The 16,495-nt window shown below is 36.2% G+C and overlaps 2 protein-coding genes across 2 annotated transcripts; one reads left to right on the top strand and one right to left on the bottom strand.

Annotated features, from left to right (window-relative positions):
* Positions 1-585: 585 nt before the first annotated feature.
* LOC147489345 (protein trichome birefringence-like 9) lies at positions 586-3,181 on the top strand. Its single transcript, XM_086574619.1, has 4 exons — positions 586-598; positions 659-761; positions 2,079-2,172; positions 2,867-3,181. The coding sequence occupies exons 1-4, from the start codon at positions 586-588 to the stop codon at positions 3,050-3,052; spliced, it is 396 nt and encodes a 131-aa protein (XP_086430745.1). The 3' UTR covers positions 3,053-3,181.
* Positions 3,182-3,979: 798 nt separating this feature from the next.
* On the bottom strand, positions 3,980-15,631 carry LOC147489344 (Leucine-rich repeat (LRR) family protein). Its single transcript, XM_086570048.1, has 11 exons — positions 15,393-15,631; positions 15,225-15,296; positions 15,067-15,159; positions 14,909-14,990; positions 14,775-14,831; positions 6,651-6,715; positions 6,461-6,556; positions 6,236-6,322; positions 6,046-6,126; positions 5,039-5,843; positions 3,980-4,222 (listed from the first exon to the last, which is right to left on the bottom strand). The coding sequence occupies exons 1-10, from the start codon at positions 15,489-15,491 to the stop codon at positions 5,190-5,192; spliced, it is 1,386 nt and encodes a 461-aa protein (XP_086426174.1). The 5' UTR covers positions 15,492-15,631; the 3' UTR covers positions 3,980-4,222; positions 5,039-5,189.
* Between the last annotated feature and the right edge of the window lie 864 nt (positions 15,632-16,495).

The following is a 16,495-nucleotide window of genomic DNA, read 5'->3' as shown; positions in this document are numbered from 1 at the left end:
ATCAAATCATTCTATGAAAGGATTTAACTCAAAGTCATTCACAGTTTCAAGGACCTACAACTTTGTCAAAGCTTGAATTTTAGTTTTATGTGAAATCCATTTACCTTAAAACAATGGGGTTTCATGTTTTTTCTTTTTTTCTAGTAATCAACAAATTCTATTTCATTTCTTTCATCTTTTGTGTTGAATCCATCATTTCAAGACTGCATAGACATGTTTGTGGAGGAAATTTGACACGGTTTTGCACTAAAGTAGAGAGCGCGGTTTTATGGAGGCTTTACTCTTAGACCGCGAGAGCGCGGTTTGAGATCGGAAACCAGGGGGGTAGCGCACAGTTTGTGTGACTAAATTCAACCTCATACACCATTACTCCAAAAGTTTCAGACTCTCTCTTTACCAATCTTCATAAAAAAAAAGAACTCATATATGCAGGCTCCTCGTACAGTCTCTTCTCTTTCCTTATATTTCTAAACCTTAAAGGCCCATTTCAATCCCTATCCTTTTATCATATTGGCTTCCTATCAGAAAAACTACACAACTATTAAATTTCCTTTTCGAAAAGTTATGATTACTCCTATATGTAACATGGGTTCCGGACGTATACTGAAAAGTTATGATTACTCCTATATGTAACATGGGTTCCGGACGTATACTGAAGCATGCGTGTTCCTTGATCCAGGCTTCAAGTGCCAACAAAATGGACGAAAGGATGATCACTATCTCAATTGGCGATGGAAACCGCATGGTTGTGATCTTCCACGGTGAGTGTTCATACAAAACATTGCTACGTTCACTAGTAAAACACCTGTGTTATCTTGGATTGTGAATAAGGCATCATCACATCGAAGTACAGAGGGTGCCATTCAATTGTCTTTGTTATTTCGGTGATCTAAAGTCTTCAAAAAGTTTAGAAGATACTTCTTTGAGGATTTTGTTGCTAGATGGAATCGTCTTATATTTTTAGACATGGGTGAGAGTGCATGTCAGGGGTTTTTTGTTTTTTCTTCTCATGTTTTGTTTCATCGCTTGTAAATATTTATTTTTCGGTTGTTTTCTTGTAATGTAGGCCTTCTCAGCCTACTTTTCTTTTATTAATAGAATATCACTTTTACCGAGCTAAAAAAAAAAAAAAAACCTATTTCCATTATAGGTTCGGTTCTTTCATGGTTTTGGTCTAGTACTGTAAAACTGGAACAGAGACAATTGAATTCAGTTCCAAACTTCCAACACACGAGTATAAATCAGAACAATGTCCAATAAAAATAAGAAACTGGACTTCGAACTCCCGTTAATGTCCAATCCTTTAACAAAATCCGTATCTTTGCTTGGCATGGCAATATTCTGATTCATAAAACAACGAACTTGAGACTCACAACATGCATACACTGACCGTGTTATGTGACTGCATGGTGACAGTGTTAGGTGACTTCTCCCCTAACATACCAAACAGAATGGGGATTTCAATACCGTCCGATTCAGTTATTTTCACAAATTAAACAAGCACGATGGAATTTACAAACCGGGATCTGACATACCATCCGTGTTACAAGTCACCTAACACATTGGATTGATTTAACATGGGTAAGCGAGTGATTTTTGCAATTGGCCGGGTTTAGGTGAGTTTCTCAAATCTGGGGCTGATCTGTAGGTGACAATCATTCGGAATGCTCAAAGAGTCTGAGTGCAATTCTTTGTGGAAGATGAAATTTCATGTAGCAGATGAGCACTTGAGCTGGAAAGACCTACGGATCTGCAGATTAGGCCATTTAATATATTCTGTTTTGTGGCAACTGGCAAGTTTAAACTTGACTGCCTTCTGTGGTAAACAATGGCTTCATTAAGAGTAAAAAACGAATATAAAGGCATTTCCCCCCAAGAACAGCACAAGTCGGCATCTTCATTAAATCATGGTCGTATACTTCAACGCAGCAAAACCATATCCTATATCCATAAGCACCAATATCAGTCAGCTTTTGCCCATTTGGAGCCTTTAACAATTACGATGCCAGTTCAATGTGAAATGCATGCGCAATTACTCTTCACCTCAATATTGATGCGGTTATCTGTCCTAAATACAGGTTTAACGCAGGTGACGTTCTAGATAGCAGCAGAAATAAGCGTATACTTTTTGCTGGTGATTCAATAGGGGGTAGAAACCAATGGGAATCTCTAGTATGCCGCTTGCACAAGGAGTCTCCAACCAATAACACAAAGGCTATCTCTCCATAAGGTTTGAAACCTACAACCTCACAGTTGAATACTATAGGGTTTCCTTTCCTGGTGAACGTCGGCCACCCCCCACAAAAAAAATTCTCTCACCATATCCGCCGCGCCATTTAAGGTGGATGCTGATGTTCTAGTTTTCAATGCTGGACACTGGTGGAACAAAGAAAAAACTGTGAAGATGTATGAATTTCAACTTATCCTATGTCACTTGTTGAGAATGGCGAAAGTACTTACCAATTATACTTCTTTCCTGAGGTGGGTTGCTATTTTGAGGAAGGAGAATTTCTCAATACCACAATGAATGTGATGGATGCATTTAAAAGGTCTCTAGAATCTAGATCCTGTGAAGAGCTACAAATTCAAAATCTAGATCCTGTGAAGAGCTACATCTTTTTTCGGAGCTACTCCCCAGTTCATTTCAGGCAAGTTGCTACAAAATTGCATGTATCCTATCATTACGCAGGGATGCTATGACTCATAGGACCACTGCTAAAATGCGCAGGAATGGAACATGGAGTGAAGTGGGTACGTGTGATTCATTTACATCACCTAAAACTATCTACCCCAACCTGGACACCGAGCCATGGAACAACCTAATTATTCATGAAACGATTAAATGGATGAAGGAATCATTTAGTAATGCCCACGTTTAAACATCTCATACTTAACAGAATTTAGGAAAGATGGTCATCCTTCAAACTATAGAGAGCCAGGCATAACAGTATTATCTATACAAGATTGTAGCCACTGGTGTCTTCCTGGAGTACCGGACACATGGGATGAGCTTCTATATGCCCATTTGTTATCAAGGGAGTACAGAGCATGAAAGGCACAAAAGTAAACATGGGTATAAAGATAAAAGGAATAAAGGACTACTATATCCTCAATCGGTGTCAACACTAAGTTACTTTTACGGAAATTTCTCAGAGAAATACTCTGATCCATCTTGCCACTTACAAACTTCCTCGAGATATCTTATCTCTCTGACCCATGTGTCAAGGTATCCACACAAACAATCTGAGCGAATAGAAACAGGACAAATGCTTGAAAGGGCCAATTTACAAGAAATGAAAAAGCTCAAAAACCATGCACATTGCACATAAGTTGAACTAACAAACTCTGATTGAGGCTAAACTGTAATTAGGGTTTTCCCAGTGCAAGAATCTCAAAGCACTGCGGGGTCTGATGAGGGTTCAGCTATACGCAGCCTTATCTCCACATGCAGAAGATAATCTGCACTTCCAGCAACTTATCCAGTGTGAAGACTGAAGATATTGTAAGAAGCTGCTAAACCAAGTGAGACTAAGGGTAAAAAGTACAGTGTGGGAGTTTTAAAGTAAGTAGGCATGTCGATACTCGAGACAAACATCTACCCATAGCCCCATACAATCGTAACATATATTTTACAGATTGTCCTAGATCAGGAGAAAGCCAACATAAATTTGTTCAGTCTATAGACATGCATCTCAGCTCCCCTTCTTTCCAAGACTACTTAAGCCTCTCTTGTATTGTGGTCACCGCATAGCATCTCTTGTACTGCGAACTTATATTGCTTCTTCATTTACATTTAGCAAGTTGCTATAAGCCTATTTATCTATCCTACTAGAGTTGGTAATGCACCTCAAAGTAATCTCTGAAAACATTGTCCCCACAAAGTAGGGAATAAGCTAGAGAGAGAGACAGTAATAGAGAAAAAGAGATAGATGACTTGAGTTTTCGTCTTCATGATCAGCAAACAAGATGTGAATAGATGTTTTTAGCTGGTGGAACCACATCATGCATCATTGAAGTGAAATTTTTAGTGCAATAGACTTTCCAAAAATCTTTTAAAAGAAAAATAAAAAGATTGCCACGTGCAACCGAATCATACATAATTAAAGACTATTTAGTTTACCTTGCATCAGTCTAAGATTTCTGTTTGCATATGTGAGTTGTAGAATGCATAGCATGACAGCCTTCCCCGATCACCTAGAAGACCAAAAAGTAAAGGCGCCCTCTGAAAATAAAGATAAACCTGAAAGGTCAGCGCTCATAAGCTCTGATTAAAATGCAAAGAACTCTGGACATCTTGCTAGAAAGACTTGACATCAGCTTGAAGTGAAACTCAGATTATATTGAGACCCCACTCAAAATTTCTAAAACATGTTATTCTACTTTTGTTTTGATGCCTTTCTCATCTTCCTGTAAGCATCTTCTCCCTCGATCAGCATCATCAACCTGTTTTTCTTCTGATTTTAATGGAGGGAGAGGAAGGGTGTTGAAGCAGGAAGATGGACGAAGACAGACAAAAAAGACAAAAGGAAGAAAAAACAGTTCTAGATTTTTTATTTATTTATTTTATATTTATATATATATATATATATATCAGGCTGGCTACATCAACATACGGAATTGACATACGCAATCCAAAAAGCGGATTTGCATATTGCTCTAAGGGATGATTTTTGGTAGATATTACCTCTACTATGGATAATATTTCCACAAAAAATCAATTCAATCGGATGTGTCTAGTCTTGTCAAAAGAGCGTTAAAATTCTGGACCGTCCGATAAATTTCTAACTTGAACTCAACTTTTGGTAGGGTTAGACATGTTCAACGGAGCTGATTTTTTGTGGAGATGATCTCCATGTGGGTCAGATCACATCCCCATAAAATCAGCTTTTAGTTAATTGTGTAGATAGGTAGGATTGCGTACATCATTTTTAGTTAACTGTTCTAGAGATAAGAAAAAACAAAGTTGAAATACTATAGGGTATTACTAAATTCAAGGAGAACAAGCGTCTAAATCAACTACTACAATGAATGGGCTTACAATCTTATCAAAGCTTCACTCCATGCTGACACCATGAGCTCAGCAAGATATCCAGAGTCCTCTACAGGTTAATTATCCCATGTTGATAGTCCATCCATTCCAACTTCGATCAATGGGGACAAACACTGGAGCACATGAATACATGTACATATTAATCACCCCACGTTGAGGGCCCACCCATTCCTACTTCAGCTGCTGGGGACAAAAACTGGAGTGCAGAATGCCCCTTGCCAAGGCTCTTTGATGTCTTCTTTTTCTTGGTGTCTAAGGTGACAATTCCACCACCCAGTTTATTGATATCTTGAATAGCCTTGCGATCTAACTTCTTTCCGTAAGCATCATCAACTTCACCAACCCCTGCCAATACAAGTTCCGCAAACGAGGTCTCTCCATCATCAATAGGACCGAGTTTGATTTCTTCTGCTCCTTTCTTTTTTTGTTTGTTTAAATCCTTTTGAGATTGAACCATTTTCTGTCTCTTTAAATCTCCTTTCACTTCAGCATCATCCTTGCTGTTAACTAAGACATCTTTCCCCAACACAGTGTTTGTTTTGGATGCTTTGCGCTTTACTTTACTTTCCACATCATGAGCCTCAGCCGTATCAAAAGAATTATCCTCCTTTCTATGTTTTACAGAACTCATTTCATTGTTGCTGGATCCTTTTATCTTTCCTTCCTTCTCTTTCACATTAGTAACTTCATTAGTCATATCACTCTCGCTAGCTTTCTCAAAACTCTTATTTTTCTTGCTTCTCTCTATTGGTCTACTATTGAATATTTGCAAGTCTGGGACTAGTGTTTTGATCTGCGATAGCATTGTTTCCAATATAAGATTTATTTATAAAGAGTATATATAAATAACAACAAAAATAATAATACTAATAAAAACTATAATAACAACGATAGGAATAACGAACATAAATAAAATGAATAGACGGAGCGTCTGATAATCTGAATCTCAAAACAAGAAGTTAAGATAGAGGTAGAGAGAGAGACTGCTGCATCACCTTTTTCCCTATTTCATCTTTTTCAGCAACAGGGTTCCCATGTAAATTCAGGCTTTTAAGATTATGTAAGGAGGATAGTACCTACAATAGAGGAATAATCGAGGATAACCATTAAAGACCATCATACCGACATCTCAATCGAAAACCAGAAAAGAAAACCAACAACCAATGTACCACGAAGTGTGCTAACCTTTAAGTCTGAAAATTTTGTAACTAAGTTATTTCCAAAATCTAGGTTTTGGAGCTTCTCATTGTGAGCCAACTCGGCAGGGAGAGTCTGGGGGAGGTAAACAATACAGAATCAAAACAATGCTTCACCAAAAAAGGGAAAGCATGATATCAATAAAACTAACAAGGGATTTGCAGTTTTGAAAATCATTAGCTCGAGAGAATGAATCATAAATATAAGACGCACCGTAATTTCATTGTGAGCAAGTCGAAACTCTTTCAAATTCAAAAGGGGGCTGAATGAAGTTCCAATGGTTTGAAGTTGACAATTGGAGAGAGACAGCTGAAATTATTAAATTAACACCAAAAACTTCAACACAAAATTTGGAAGAAAATTTCGACAAGTAAATATAAAACGTAAGTTGAGGGTCACTTACTTTTGTCATAGATTTCAACTTGACCAAAGCATCACCAATTTCACGAATTGGGTTTCTGGAAAGAACTGCAGAAAATCCCAATTCCAAACAATGGTAAAGTGAAAAAACACCAAGTGAAGTACATCTCCATTTTCGCAATTAGCAATAACCACAAAATCAAGCACAAGTTTTCGACCAGATAAATGTTTTTGGGCACATGAGTATCAGAAAAACGGGTGCATGAGACCAAAACACAAAATATCAAGTATCGGACCTGATCTGATGTCCGCTTTTCTATGGCGAACGCCTTATGGATAAACTTTATAACACAAACAAAACTTCCAGAAAGTTATATTGATCTATGGCGAATGCATTTAGCAAAATTCTAAGGGCATCTCCAATGGAGGGTGTAAAGCGTATAATATGTGAAATTTACACCCCCACTTTGAAAAAACCCCTTCCAATGGAGGGTGTAAACCGTATACAATAGGTATTAGTTATTAAAATTTGGTGGAAATTCCCATCTCATGTTATTAGCTAATAAGAAACACGGACATAGCTTTAAATGTCGTTGGTGGGTTTTTGAAGTTCGGACGTCACTTCAACAGACGTGGGTAGTTAAAATATTTCATTTGCGACGGCCCACGACCGTCGCTACTCTTGTTTCCAGATTTTTGAAATACGGACGAGAGTTAAAGTGACCTGCATTCTCTACTTAAACTTTACTTTTGCAAACTTGCAACAGTTAACATTTGTCGTTTTACTCTTTATTTCCACACCACCATTGGAAGAGTCATGAGGTGTATATTTATTACTTTAGAAATAAAGGTGTAAAATCCTAGTGGCGCCTACATGGAGCCTATGTGGAGGTGTGGATTTACACTCCATTGGAGATGCTCTAAAATGGATAAACTTTATTACACTCAGATGATAATTATAGGGACTCTCTCTCCTAATATAGTGAGAGTAGACATACCACAACTATTGTCTACTCAATATGGGACCAAAAAACATACTCTAACATGCAACTTCTCATACCAAAATTCTAATATGGATAAACTTTATTAAACTTACAAGGACCCACTCTCCAAATATAATAGTGTGATTAGACATACTACAACTGGTGTCTTCTACTCAATATGGGACTAAAACCTATACTCAGACATACCACAACTATTGTCTACTCAATATGGGACCAAAAAACATACTCTAACATGCAACTTCTCATACCAAAATTCTAATATGGATAAACTTTATTAAACTTACAAGGACCCACTCTCCAAATATAATAGTGTGATTAGACATACTACAACTGGTGTCTTCTACTCAATATGGGACTAAAACCTATACTCTAACAGGCTTGCACATATATATATGAGTAGGGAGGGGTTCTAGGGACATATATTACAAAAACACGTAAACAAACTCATGATTGTTACGGCATTTCTAAGTTTTAGATTTTGCTAAATTTTTGTACATATGATCATCCAACTACTTGAAACAACGTCACAAAAAATTATTCAAATCCGAAACTTGTAACCCCATCAAATGTAGTCAATATATTAAAAAAATTAGCTAATTGTGGACCATTCATTTCCACGATTTTTTATACTAGATTTGGCAAGTTTGGAAAATTTTGATTATTTGTGACAATGTTTAGAACAGTTGGGAGATCATATCTACAAAAAAATTAACCTAATCTAAAACTTATAAATGCCCTAACGATTTTGTATTTGTTTAGGTGTGTTTTTATCAGTGTTCTAAAATCGGTCTACGCGGTCTCTAGGCGCTAGGCGATGCCCAACCGACTCGCCTAGGCCTAAATCGATTAGGCGGGCTAGCAAACTAATCAGCCTCTAGGCAGTCCAGTCAAGCTAATTTTTTTTTTTTTTTTGGAATGATTAAATGTTGACAAATTAAAGACCCATGTAGACTTAAGATTTGAATGAGTTTAAATGACTAAAGCCCACTATAAATTATATTTCACTATAAAAAAGAGTATGTTTTTTATATGAAGTCGATCTTCTTCAACTATTACGCCTTTCTGTAATAAGTATCTTTGTTTGTGTTTATTTTTTAAGTTATGGAAAATGATTTTCTTCATTTCTTGTAGTATAGGTGTATTTCTATATATAATATAAGATATATTAGGAAAAACACCCGCCTAGTGCCTAGCCCGTCTAAGCGCTCTCCCACCGCCCGACTACCACCTAGCATTTTTTAGAACATTGGTTTTTATAAGATGTGTCCCTAGAACTAAGGGTGCAAGTGGCAGCTCCACTAACAAATGCTGCTCAATTAGAGGAAGCTCGAGAACTGGAGCAGTAAACTATGGTCATGCTCAAAAGGCAAACCATGGGTCAGATGGGACCAAATAGCTTGAGGGAAGGTGCAACAAGTACCCAAGAGATTTTAGGAGGAGAGATGATGAAGCAACTAACAATGACACTGCTTCAAGCCTTCGAATTGTTGATGACAAATACAAATAATTAGTCTTCCATCAAGTAATGTGGTCTGCCTCTATTGATACTCCCTACACTCCCCCTCAAATCCAAATCATACATAGTAATTAAATCCACATAAGCACCTAAACACCTTTTGTAGCGGAAATATAGTGGCAACATCAAAACAATGACGATGGCAGCAAATACCTCAACAAGAGGTAGCAAAAGTCAGTGCAACACCATAGTACTCAGCACCACTGCGGCATAGAAGGATATCAAACCCTAAAAAGCTTAACTGTTATTGACAACAGCATATATCTATATAAGCTCCTAAGAGGCTAAGAGATCTAAAACAAAAAGACAGTGAAACACTAGAGAACTTGGCACCATGACATAAAAGGGAGTACAACCCTAAAAAGTTGAACCATCGATCAATGGAATAGCTTGCCAACCAAGCAATAACAAAACAGGGATTCTTACCAAATTTTAGTGAAAATCTTTCCCACTATAACTACCATCTCCAAGCTTCAAGAAACAATCACAACAAACCACAAACACTAGCACTAAACAACACAAATAGTCTCAGCCTCTCAGGTACACTTGCCTCGGGCACGGCCACTAACATCACGTACTAGGGCAAACACAAAAAGGCAAATATCATCACGCCATCACTAACCATGGCATGAAAAAGTTCCTCAGTTTGAGGAACCACACATGGTGCATAGAGAACACAGTAGTGTTGAGGCTTGATCAAAATATATCCAACATAGTAGCAGCTACAACTTACTGGTGTAGTACCCTGTTCAACTATTCTAATTAATTTATTTACTAATTACGCAATTTATTATCCCAGTATTAATCTAGATTTGGACTTAAGAAATTATTATTGTTAGTCACATTGATTTACTTGTTGGGCTTATTGTAGGCCCAAATATGCGGGTTATTGTATTTTCAAAGGGTTTAGGAGTCCTATTGTGAGAGAACTAGGATATTATAATACAAAATAGAGTTTTACATCTCATCACTGTAACAAACAAAATTACAGAGATGTAAAAGAAAGTGACAGCTAGGAAAGAAGAACAAGAGTTGATTTCGACCACACTTGGAAGGGAAAGTTTGCATTGCTTTAAGGCAAGTACCTACTTGTTGTCTCTCTTTTTCTAGCTTTAGAATTGTCATCTTATATTAAATAAATATTGATGTAGATGATATGCTTTTGCAATATGTCAGATAAAGTACTATAACAATTTGTCATATTCATTGATGTGACATGTTATCATACAAAAAATATCAATAAGGGTAAAAACAAGGAAACATGGTGCTTGACATGCATGCATCATACCTATGTATATTAAAACATGAACATGGTCTGACATAAGTGCAATTGAGATTTTCAAGGCTAAAGCATGTGTCAACATCGAACAATACAATACAATACATATTAGTGTAAAAGGGAATATTCACACACGTACATACATACAAAGCACATCATCTACATCAATAGATATATTTATTTAATATAAGATGACAATTCTAAAACTAGAAAATGAGAGACAGCAAGTAGGTACTTGCCTTAAAGCAATGCAAACTTTCCCTTCTAAGTGTGGTAGAAATCAACTCTTCTTCTTATTACCTAGCCATCACTTTCTCTCCCTCTCTTTTATTTTGTTTGTTACGGTGATGAGATGTAAAACCCTATTTTGTATTTATAATATCCTAGTTCTCTCACAATAAGACTCCCAACCCTTTTAAAATACAATAACCCACATATTTGAGCCTACAATAAGCCCAACAAGTAAATTAGTGACGCTAACAATAATAATTTCTTAAGTCCAAATATAGATTAATACTGGGCTAATAAATTGCATAATTAATTAATTAATTAATAAGAATAATTGAACGAGGTATTACAACTGGAAAACCAATCAATCACGAGCGTACAATCACTTCAAATCAATATCGTTAATGCCCAAGGGAAGTACAGTAGAAAACCAATTAGATGACAAAGATGGGGGAGCATCAACTATATATATAACTCACATAATGCAATAGTGCACAAAAATTCCAACAAATTATTCCCTCACAAACCAACTCCTGATCCACAAACAAACAGATGCCAGCATCAACTCCATATTTATTTATTTCCACTAAGCACATTTGAAATTTCTCCAAACACCAAGGCACCAGAAACAAGACCAATTGTTGTTCAAACACATTCCGTGGACTGAACCAACAATCAAACCCATACAAGCCCATGCAGATTGGAGACATAAGATCTTCAGCCCACATGTAAAAGAATACAATAACCCATTCACACTCTTTTTGATACACCCGCTCAACAACAACAGTGAAAGAAACCTTATATCATCCTTAACGTTCACATATGGTGAATATATATGAAACAAGGATTGCCAACAAACAGAAAAAAATATAAAAGAAGATGCCTGGTAATAATATTTTACAAACAAATATGATCCTAGTGGAGTGAAACCATACTCCAAAAGAACCCAGAGTGAAGAACCAAAGAAAGGGTGATGCATACTATTAAGATCTTTCCACTCTAATCAGTGATATAATAGAGCTCAAAGTCAACATAGCTGGAACTAACAACTGAAAATAGTGAGACCCTTTGGCAATATGTGTTCTACAATTCTCCTACCATCGATATATCACTTCATACACAGACTTGGTAGTGAATGGGTTATGGCAGCCACTCTATCTTATAGTGTCAGTGATAAATGCCATATAACTCATTGAAGGCAACTTTACAGGCCTGCTAAATCGCCGAGTATTCTCCTATGGAGAACCTTGGACCAGTTTCCAACCTTTAAGCTGAATTAGTCCTCCATCATCATCTTGGAATCATATTTCCTTTCTGCAAGGAACACCCCTAAGGAGCAGAGATCCTCTTTATGTACCATCCCGTAGCTTCCACTCCAAATTCATCTCTGATAATTTGCATAAAGCATCTTTTCTCTACCAAACCTCCAAATCCATTTATAAAGCGACTAATTGACTTCTTTGATGAGCCTATATGACTTTATCCAAGTCATTCACGTTTTTAAGGCATACAAAGCTATAAACCTTTTTCCAAGAGGCCAAGAGATAAGTATCCGTGAGCATCACCTTAAGTACCTTATAGAAAGTAATACATGATCTTCTCCAACAATTAGCGACAAAGGTAAGGTCAAGTATGTGAAGAGCAATAGACAATATATACGGACACTTGATACAGTAGAGTTACTAAGAACGATTCTCCTATCCTTCAAAAGCTATATATTTTCCCGCACTACCGATCTTTTGGTGAATCTATTGATAACCGGAGCGGCGAATCCCACACCTGTGTTGGCTTTATATGGTGCAGCCAGAGGAAGCCCTAAGTACGCCGTGAAAAGAATCCAACCTCATAGCCTAACAACTCAACATAGTGTGACATATCAGGAGCAAGATCAACACCATAAACAGTACTCCATCTGATATTGACATGTAACTCCTCTGTCCCTTGTCTTATGCACTGATAAGATTTCCAGATGTTCCAACCGAAACATGCCTAGCTCAGTGCTCCAACAGAAACTTTGATTTAAGATACATTTAGGATCACCCATGCCATTAGTAATTGAATCCTCCTGCCAAGACAATCTCATTTCTGACAAGCCACGTTTTGGCAAGATTTACCTAGGATAATTCTACACAAACCACAATAATAGGCTAATAGCCCTAGCTAATGGATGATTCAACAAGAAAGAGGCCCAATGAAAAACTTAAAGAGACTAACACTTGACCCTTAAAAAAACAGACCCCTATAAACCTTTCATTAATCCGACTACTGCCTTCTTAAAAACGATGTGGAACTCCAGCCACAAGTTGCTACAAAGCTCCGTAACGATAGACAATTTAACATGATGGCATGAAGTTTTACACTGCTACTCACTGCAACCAGTGAAACAAGATCTACTTCTAAAAGCTCCCACTAAGATTGATCAGCTAAAAATCAATGATGTCCAAAGGGCCTTCATTAGAGGGTTTATATAGGTTTTCTCATTCCTCCAAAAATAAGGTCCACTCATTCAAACAACAACAACAAAATGTTAATGTTATTAATAAATTGCAAAAACTGCATCCAGACATCCATTCCGCAATAACGGCAAATTCTCTTAAGTAAACAGCCCACACCTCAAAGATTTAAAAGAATTGAAAAGTCAAAAGACTTGCAAGTAAAAAATCCTTCAAAATCAGACTCGAATTTATGTTCCCTTCACATAGAATCCGTAATGAAACTGGGTGAGTGTTTAGAGTATTAGAAGTGAGTCTTTTATGTCTATGTTGTGGGCTTGTGGCTAGTGTCTTTTGCGTCTACGTTAATCCAAAGGGGTTAGCTTTTTGTTTTGTGGTTTATCTCTCACTATCAACTAAGATAAGGTCATATTTACAGACTACCTAGCTTGAGTGAAAACAAAACTCAATAAGTTTGACATGGTATATGAGCCACAGGTTTCAACCTTGGGGATTTTCAACATGTTCCAGGCAATGGTTGCTGACAACTCTGCAGCTGTCGACCAGAGCTCAGACGAAAGATAAACTTTGCATTCAAAATGCTAATATTCTCCTCTCGACCCATATTGTAGTGTTATCAGTACTTTCTCTACGACTTTATGGACATAATAGATGAATTAGTTAAATTTTAATTTTAATTTGCTTAAATATTCATGTCATTCATGCTATTTAAGAATCAAAACATTATTCATTACCAAATTCAGGCTTTCACATGATGCAGCCTTAGAGCGTTACTCCTGACATAGATGCTATAGTCTTTACTAGTTTAAGTGACTTTATCAAATGATGTTTGTCATTTTTAGCTCAAAACTAAGGTACATCTTATATTCCCTTTAGGATACAAGCCTGTGGAAACCGACATCTCAAAACTGAAATGTGATTCCTCTTAAACCTTGGCATCATTTGCATGTATTCACTGGGTGACTCATATCTTCCATTACCTACTACACTAGTATACTATACAGAGATTCACTTTGATCACAGCATATGAACAAAACTCTTCTATTTGTCCAAGAGCTGAATCAATCTACTTTTACAAATGTGACTATTCAGGTAACCCTATCAACCACAATAACGTAAAGGGGTGAATGACTTCCTATTCTCTATTGTATGAAACACAAAGGGCAGGACTGTCGTACAAAACTAATCCAGTATCTGAACATATACACTAGCAAATAGCACGAGATTTTCCAAACTTGACCACGACAGGCTCCGACAAAACCTCCTCCATCGATGGGTGGATGGCCAAATTGTTTTCTGCTCTGAAGTGAAAGCATATAAAAAATATTCTTTCCTGAAAATCTACCGAAGGGCTTTTCATAAACTGTTTAATTAATCAATCTTGCCATTAATAGTTGCATCTTAAGTTTGCCTGCATTATCCGCACTTATTCTTCTTCTTTACTTTTTGTATTAACCTTATCGCTAAGTAAGCATTGCTATGCATTAACTCGTAAGCATATAACTAGAGATTAACTCGTATTGCATAAGTCATATCGATATGTGCTCCTACATTCTTTCTTAGCAAGCCAAAAACAAAACTCAATTATATAAACACAGACACATTAAAAAAAAAAAAGTCTAAACATAAAAACAACATAATAATACGTTACAACTCAATAAAATAAAGAAAAAAAAAATGCGCATACCAAGTGTATTCAACTCCTTTAGTTGATCAAGCCTACAAATGACGGATATCTGATTATCTGAAACAAAAATGTAAATAACTTACAACACAAATTTTACTTAAAAAAACTAAACTAGTCAAATATACATAACATACCATTCAAAATCAATGCCCGTAAACTAATAAGTGATCTGACTTCATCAATTGACTTAAGTTTATTCATGCTGGCATTCAATACCTGATCACATAGATAAACCATAAAATAGAATTCTGTGTGTAATAATTAATTTGTGAAATGACATTTTAGTACTTACTGTAAGCCTAGTAAGGTTTTCAATCCCACGCAGATTTTGTAATTTGTTTTGTGACACGGATAGCCACTTTAAATTGGTACATGACCTTAAACCCTGAAACAATTAAACACGTGAGAATATATAATATTATAATATAAAGTATAATTAAATGTACGTACTTCGAGGGAGGAGAGATTGTTGAAGCTAAGATCGAGTCGTTCCAAGTTCTTGAAATCACTTAAACAAGAAACCTGTGTAAATAAAATAAAAGTGAACAGAATTTTGTTACTGAGAAACAAAATAATTTGAAATGAATTGACGTTTGTAAAAAAAAAAAAAATTATTACGTCAGAGAGAGCTTTGTGGGTGAGTTTAAGACAAGTGATTGATGTGGGATCTTTAGTCTGGTTCTCTTCTAGAATCTTTTTCGAATCTAATCGAGTCATGGTTTGGTTTCGAATCAGTTTTCCTCTTTTTTTCTTTTGTTTTGCTACTAGGGTTGCGTAAACTGGAGCAAAGGTCTTTGGTCCACCAAAGCCGAACTCCAAATCGTTGAGCTATGGGCTATGGACCTATTATGTACTCATGTACAAAAAAACTAATATCACTACTACTATAAATAACCTGGCACTTTAAAATTAATCAACCTTTTCACTACCGCATGATGCCCTTATCAAGTGTTGGGAAAAAAAATAATTCAATGGGAGAACAAATGGACAACATAGTCATTTGAATTTTTCTTTCCATTTATAACCTTTAGTTTAAAAAGAGTAAAACGCATATTCAAAGGTATTTTATGTCAATTCGAAGATGTTATCGAATGTACACACTTTTTCTTTCTGACGCCTCCGCACACTGCAAGTCGAACATTATTATGCATCCTACCTACTTTATATTTTGATACTATTTTTTTTGTCCCCACAATTATGACAACAATATTTTCTCATCACATGATTTGATAAAGCCATCATATTTCCCATTAGTTTCCCATATTTTGACTCCCGTGAGTGATAATAATGTATTCAACCCCACCATCACTAAACAACAAACCTACTTTACATTTTAAGTTTTTTTAAATATTCCCACCATTATTTTTTTGCCTTTTTAAAATGCTTGACTCAGAGTCAGTTCAATGTAGCATACATCACCAGATTTTAATAGGAAAGGTGTCAAATTGCTTTATGAAGAGAAAATAATGGGATTGATGATATATAATGTTTATTTGTCATCGTCAAACACTCCAGGTCTATGCTATTTTTATTTATTTATTTTTTAAATCCTCTATTGCCACTTAAATTCTAATGAATTCAAATTTGCAGTTTTTTTCCCTTTTCCCCTCCATTTCGATACAACTTGAGGTCGATTTAAACTATCCAAGTTTCATTCAACAACTTCGAAACCTACTTAGAGAGGTAAACTAAAATGGAAAATTAGTTAGTTCAATCCCTTG

This window comes from Coptis chinensis, chromosome 7, assembly GCF_015680905.1.
Source record: "Coptis chinensis isolate HL-2020 chromosome 7, ASM1568090v1, whole genome shotgun sequence".
Taxonomy (NCBI): Eukaryota; Viridiplantae; Streptophyta; class Magnoliopsida; order Ranunculales; family Ranunculaceae; genus Coptis; species Coptis chinensis.
This window is presented reverse-complemented; position numbering and strand designations above follow the sequence as displayed.